Here is a 7,146-nt window from a genome sequence, read left to right as displayed (position 1 = left end):
GCCCGCTGCCTGCCACCACATGGCCTGCCGCCACCATTTGGGACCTACAGCATTTCTGCTGCCTACTGCCGCTGGGGATCTTGCAGTATTTTTAAGAAGAACAACAGACGCAGGCAGACCTCTCTCTGGGTTCGAGTCCAGACTGGTCTACAGAACAAGTTTCAGGACAACTAGGGACACAGAGAAACCCTGTCTCAAAAACAACAACAACAACGGAGTGGGAAAGGGAGAGACATTGATGGGGTCTGGCTGCTCACCCTCTGGGATGTCCTCACTTTCCCTGTGTGAAGACCCTAATCCCTCTTAGATTCTACTGTGCAGATTACAGCCTGCTCACCCCAACATCCATTTTCCTCTTCTCCTAAGGAAGAAAACCCCTAGGTTAAAGGGTGGCGATCCCCCTAAGACACGTCCCAGCCCTCCCATGAAGAACATGACTGAGGTCTGCCTGGAGGGCCACAAGGTCTTTCCCCTTATTCTTTTTTTTTCTTTCAGGTTTGCTTTTTGAGACAGGGTTTCTCTACGTAGCTAGCCCTGGCTGTCCTGGAACTCACTTTGTAGATCAGACTGGCCTCTAACTCATAGAGACCTCATTTGCCTCTGCCATCCCTCCCCCGAGTGCTGGGATTAAAGGCCTGCACCACCACTGCCCAGCTCCTTACTCATTTAAAGAGGAAGGAGTAGAACCATTCCTCTCACTCCCCTTTCCTCCTTCATGATGCAGGAATGTTCATGTGAAGGGAGACTCTAAGAATTAGGACCGATCTGGCAGTGGTGCACGCTTTTAATCCCAGCACTTGGACAGCAGAGGCAGGAGGATCTCTGTGAGATCAAGGCCAGTTTGGTCTACAGAGCAAATTCCAGGACTAGGAAGAGGAGAGGGATGTGATGGGGAGCCTCCCCATCAGCTCTGGACTGGTTACTTCCAGGATCCTTCTACCCGAAAAAGTTCCACTAGTCAAGCTTGACTCATGTTCACTTAGTGATTATTTTATTTCAGTTCTGCTGGACACTGGGTTTACAAAGGTACAGGGTGCTCTTCTGGGAAATTAACTCCCCAAAGTTCACAGTGAAATAAAAGTATCTATAAGTGAGCACAACAAGGCTTGCACGGAGCTATTCCCAGGGTGCTGTGGTTACTGTGGAAGTAAGGTGAGATCTTAAACGATAGGCTGATGAGGCTCAGGAGGGCGCTGGGCAAGGCAACAACTCCGGAAGCAGCCTACCTTTGCTGGGCTGGTGGTTGCCCGCTTGCCCTTCTCCTCCAGCAGGGGTCCCAGTTCAGCCAGTTCCACCGTGTCAGTTTCTCTGTTACCAGAAGGAGCCCCATTGCCCTGTGCCACCGCAGGCCCTTTGTGGGAAGACATCTGGCTGGTACCTCAATACCCTGCAGCTTCAGCTTGAGGAGAGGTTTGGGTCTCTCAGCCCCAGGGGGCAGAGATCTTCCTTTGATGGTAGACACTGCAAACACAAACATGAGGGGTGTTGGCAGCATGGAATTCATTTCTGTAATTAATTCTACACTGAATATGACACAGCTAATCAGCGTAGCTACACTAATTGTAAGGCTAGTTCGCTGTTTAAATGAAATCTGCTGTCTGCTTTAGAATATTATGCTTCACCAGGAACGGTAATCTCAGATCTACACATATATAAAATCTCATATACATTTATAATCTCATTATATACAGTTTTCTTTCCCTTCACAGGTTTTATTGTTACTATACCAAACTGTCACCAACACAAAATGGGTACCCACCCTGAAAGGCTCTCCCATAAGAATGGCGCACATTTAAAGAGAAAAGAAATGCCCACCACTGCTCAAATTCTTTCTCCCCATGAAAGGCCTAGATGTGAAATCAACAACAAAAATAGAGATTTGCCGTAGACTATACCCGTTACTGTCTAACTGGTTGTTTCATTGCAATGTACTCAATAAATCCATTTTCTTCTTTTGGGGGTGGGGGGCTTGAGATCAGCAGTTAACCTGGAACTTGACATGTAAACCAGGCCAGTTTCAAACACAGAGATCCACCTACCCTTGCCTCTGGAGTGCAGAGATTAAAGGTGTTTGCCACCATGTCTAGCTTTTTTTCTCTTTTATGTGAAATACACATCTGGCTACAATTATTAAAAGCTCACACAGGTTTGGTAATGGATTAAATGCCAAGTGAACGCCTTTGGCCTTTATCTACATACACCTGCACAAGTGTGCCGTGCGTGGCTGTACTCAGGATATGCTCACTGGTTGATTCTTCTGCAAAATCTACTAATGTTTTGAAGGTTACAGTCAGGTTCCAGGCTCTAATAACAAGCTTTCATCACACTTCTCTAACAATGACTTACCTGGAAGCAGGAAGCCGAAGACGAGGAGGCACCCCAAGTTCACCCTCTGCCACACACATACCTAATCACCAGCTCTGCAAGAGCGTGTCCCGATCACCAGAGCCCATAAACTTAAGCCCCATTCAAACGACTTTTTTATAAACTAGATACAGCATTCAAGATCATTTAAGGAAATCAGAACTCAGTCTTCCCAGAAAACTCAAACATCGTAGGATTTTCTGCACTGGACTTGCAGTGTTTTCAAATTAGGCTACAGGGAGATATAAATGATATAAAAACGGAAAGGAATGTTTCCAAAGATTCCTACTATGTTGTAAATTACCAAGCCTTCCTTCTTCCAGAGACAAGGGCCCTTGTTACTCATAGCAACAGCCCTAGTCAGAATAATAATACAGGACAATGTAGAAAAAACAGAGTGGGTTGTATGATGAGAGAGGAATTTAAACTTAAGAGCCTGACTCTTTCATGTTGAGACATAAACATGACTATTCCCCAAAGACACACTGCTTCACCCATGGCAGCTCACTATATAAACAAACATCTTTGGCATCTGTATTAGTTTTTACCCAAGAGTAATCTCAGCTCCCTCCCAGAGATTATAATTAGGTATATGTAGGGTATGGTAATTCTTAGGTATCAACGACTAGATTAAGAAGCATCCAGATAATTGGCAAAGCATTCTTTGGGGTGCTGGGTTTCAGAAAGACACTGCCATTGGATTTAGTGACCCAAGAAAGGAAGACCTGCTCTCACCCTTGGAAGGGAACATCATCCAACTGGCTGCCCCCAGGCAGAACAAAACAGAAGAAAAGTGACCTTTTGAAGGGGTATGGTGCCTTTAATTCAGCACTCGGGAGGCAGAGGCAGAGGCAGGAGGATCTGGGTGAACTCAAGACCAGCCTGGTCTACATAGAGTTCCAGGCCAGCCAGAGTTACACAGTTACACTCTCTTAGATAAATAAATAAACAAATAAATTTAAAGTGTTCTCCTTTAAGTGATGGAAGCTTCCTGTAGGCAGTCAGAATTCCAGGCTGGCCTTTGGACTCTGAGACAAGCAGCCTCGGCCTCCAGCATTCAGACTTCATTTGGTAATCACACCACTGCATTCCCTGGTTCTCTAGCTTGCAGATGGTCTATTTGGAGAGTTAACCTCCACGCTCAAATGTCTGTACCTACCTACCTGCCTGTGTGCTTCCTATTGGTTCTGGAGATGTCTGACTAATATTTTAATCTGCCCTCAGGTGAAGGCATCCTCCGAACTCATGTATCATCCTATGCTTAACACACACACAAAGCTGAAAGAGTCAAATCTAGTTACAGTAAGACACAAACAATAACTCAATATATAGCACACCTTTATGTCAACACAGCCAGTTCCTCCCCCTTAAAGTGTGCAAGACTGTGACAAGACATTTGCCAACATACACACAATCTCAGTCAACACTTGAGCTCAAGAGGAACAGGAAACTGGAGGCCTCTGGAAACCTCAGTGGATAAGCAACTCACATGAAAAGAAATATTGGGAAATCGTAACTGCTGATCTCAAAATATACTTCTTCAAAGGGAAGTCCTACGGAATAAACAGTTCTCAGAGATCAACTCATAACACTGAGTAGCAAACAACAAACAGCTTCAGTCATCTTTGAGAAGTCTGAAAAAAAGGGCACACGAAACTACCAGTTACAGCAGGCAACCAGGGAAGAAACTAAAACAAAAGCGCCCACATTCTGGAACACAATAATACATGGGTCCTAAAATGATCCAGTTTTTGTCTGAATCTGTATTTCAAAATGAATGAAGGGGGTACAATACAGCCAACCAACATGTGCTTTACCATCATACCACTGGTCAAGGTTTGTGCCTTTTTTCTCTATTGTGGGGCTGGCTTCCTCTCATCCTCTTCCTCAGAGTAAGCCTTCTCATTCACTGAATACTTAACAAACTTATTTAATAGGACAAGGTCCTGTGTAAAACAGAAATTGAACAGGTTCTATCACTGTCTTTGGTATAATCAGATGGCTTAAGTTAACTTGTGACATGTCCACATTAAGTGACATGATCTCACCGCTCGAGAACAATGGTCACACACTTAATTCAGTTGAGTGCTGTTTAAATCTTCCACAAGAGGCACAAGGATAATACAAACTTTAAGTTGTACAGTAAAAGTCCAAAGATCAGAAACAGAATCCAACTTGGTGGTTTTACTAGCTTCTTTAATTGACCATAAAAAGTTTTGTGACTTCAAATCCTTTGGACAAAATGTTATTACCTTTTCGCTTCAAATCACTTGATTTTACTGATCCTGTCCAGCTCCTCTGTCACTAGCCCCTAGCCCCTCCCATCTTCTTAGACTTGAAACCTGTCCAGCTCCTCTGTCACTAGCCCCTAGCCCCTCCCATCTTCTTAGTCTTGAAACCTGACAGCCATCCCAGTGAGCTCACAATGAAGCCCTCAGCCACAACTCATCATACAAAATATATTATCATGGGCTGGAGAGATGGCTCAGAGGTTGAGAGCATTGCCTGCTCTTCCAAAGGTCCTGGGTTCAGTTCCCAGCAACCACATGGTGGCTCACAACCATCTGTAATGAGGTCTGGTGCCCTCTTCTGGCCTGCAGACATACATTCAGACAGAATATTGTATATATAATAAATAAATAAATATTTAAAAAAATATATCATCATGCATTAATGTACACACAATGGAGGTCAATGGAGATCATGTCAGCATAGTGAGAAAAGTCCATTGTCCAGTTTGGTCTTCTAAACTGTAGCAACACAGAGACAGGTAAGGAAGAGAGGGATCTGAAGTCTGGCAAGAAAAGAGAGCAGTAACACTACGCCTTGAAAATAACATTGCTGTATGGTGGACCAGTCACCAACAACAGGAAATTAAAGTGTCTTAGTCTGTTAATTTAAATTCAACACAAACCCCTAAGGTGCTAAGACTGATTCCAGGAGACTTAGGAGAACCAAGATGCAGTTCAACTATCTGTCTGCACTCTATGTCCTTTTGAATTTTAGAGGAAACACCTTTCCTCTCAAATGGGCCACACCCAACACAGCAAATTGTAACTGAGCCAAACTCAAGAGTACATTTTTGTTGGGATTTCTTCAACTCAAGCTAATAAACTTTACCACTAAGCTTCCCAACTGGATAAACGTAAGCTATTATAGAGTAAAGCTGTGGAGGAGAGGCATTTGTGCTCCTACGAACAGGATAATCCTGCACCAAACTTGGGAGAAAAAGTTGAGTTTTAATCACTGGCCAATTAGCTGGAGAGTTTCCCTTAGAGATTTGACGATAATTCTCTGAAGGCAACTTCCAAGTTTTCTAAGCTATGACACACACTTTCCCTGCAGCCAAAGGCTTAGGGGGTCCAGGAGATTTGACCTAAGGTTCTAGAAGACCAGCCTAGCAGTCCAGCCAGAGACCCATTTCTCCTCTAAGTCGCCTTTGTTAGGGAGGTTAGTATCATAGCTCTACTGGGGAGAAATGAGTCAAGGTGAAGGTCAATGCTTGGCATTACCAACCACAGTAATGGGGCCTGCTCTTCATTTGATGCCAAGTGTCACTGACTCAGAATCCGAAGGGGAAGCAAGTCACAATCTAACTTCCTCTGTAGCTCTGCCAGTTAAAGCTACCCCAACGGAAGAAAACAGGTCTTTTAAATCTCAGAGACAGGTAAACTTTCCTAAATCCAGCTCCAACCAAAGGAGGAGGAGGAGTAGGAGGAGGACCAGCTGGGGGATTTTCATGTCACCATCCCAACTCTTTTGAGACAGGGTCTTGCTAAGCAATCCTGGCTGGCTTGGGACATCCTATGTAACCTAGAGTCTAGGTCTAGAAACACTGGCAATCCTCCTGCCTCAGCCTCCTACATGCTGGGATTACTTACAGGTATGTACCCATGCTCGGCCAGCTGCTGTTTTAGAATCAAGCACATTCCAAGTATTTGGTTAATACAGTTGCACAAGATAGCATGCACTCTAACCTGTGCATCCGCAAATTCACTTTAAACAGTGCACCCCTAAAAACCCACTGAAGCACAAGGAAACTGGTTGGCACTTGCTACCACTCATCACCTGGAACTGGTTTGGCTAGAGAGTATCTCAAGATCTCTGCGATTCAAGACAGCTACAAACTTCATAAACATTAGTCACACCCCCAACATTTCTGAGCAGCAAAAATGGGACCAAGTTCAGCATGGTAATCTGATGAGCAGATTGGGGACAAAGGGACATTAAGGACAAAATGTAACAAGTTTGATGAGAACCAGCACCAGACAAGAAAAACATCATGTTACTTAATAAATCTCCTAGATATGAAGATGACACAGCTCCTGGGAGTGACAAGTTGATGGGCGGATAGAGAGCAGGGCTGTGCCAGAGTTCCAGCCCAGCTTTCCACTCCTCCCTACAGAAGCAGAGAACTACTCACTGGCCTACAGCAAAAGGTAAGTTCCGTCCTGTAGTCTGAGAATATCTCCTGAGCACTCCGGAATGCACAGTTCTGGCAGCAGAGAGAAGGCGAAGCAGAGTAACAAACTTGGGATGGTTGCTGACCGCCTCTGACGAGGAGTTACCGTGTTGCAAGCCAAGTCAGAGCCGGCTTGGTGGTTAACAGCACTTGTTGCTTTCCAGAGGACCCTGGCTTAATACCCAGCATTCGCATGCTGGCTCAGTTCTGAGGGATCTGATTCATCTTCTGTAGGCACCAGGTGTGCACATGGTGCACACACATACATGCAGACGAAACAGTTGTACACATAACATCTTTTTTTTTTTTTTTTTTTTTTT

General features: G+C 44.6%; 1 protein-coding gene across 3 annotated transcripts in view; it reads right to left on the bottom strand.

Moving 5' to 3' along the window:
* Adipor1 (adiponectin receptor 1) overlaps positions 1-7,146 on the bottom strand; it is a 21,603-nt gene that overhangs the window by 12,432 nt on the left and 2,025 nt on the right. For 2 of the 3 annotated variants that reach the window (XM_005348378.2, XM_005348379.3), the window contains exon 2: positions 1,227-1,461. In XM_005348378.2, the coding sequence (XP_005348435.1) occupies positions 1,227-1,367 (141 nt within the window). In that variant the 5' untranslated portion in view covers positions 1,368-1,461. Of the gene's footprint in view, positions 1-1,226; positions 1,462-7,146 lie in introns of those variants that run through there. The other variant, XM_026779776.1, reaches the window with a different exon arrangement.

The sequence above is a fragment of the Microtus ochrogaster genome, chromosome 6 (assembly GCF_000317375.1).
Source record: "Microtus ochrogaster isolate Prairie Vole_2 chromosome 6, MicOch1.0, whole genome shotgun sequence".
NCBI classification, from domain to species: Eukaryota; Metazoa; Chordata; class Mammalia; order Rodentia; family Cricetidae; genus Microtus; species Microtus ochrogaster.
The sequence above is the reverse complement of the archived record's forward strand: the minus strand, read 5'-3'. Positions and strand labels throughout refer to the sequence as shown.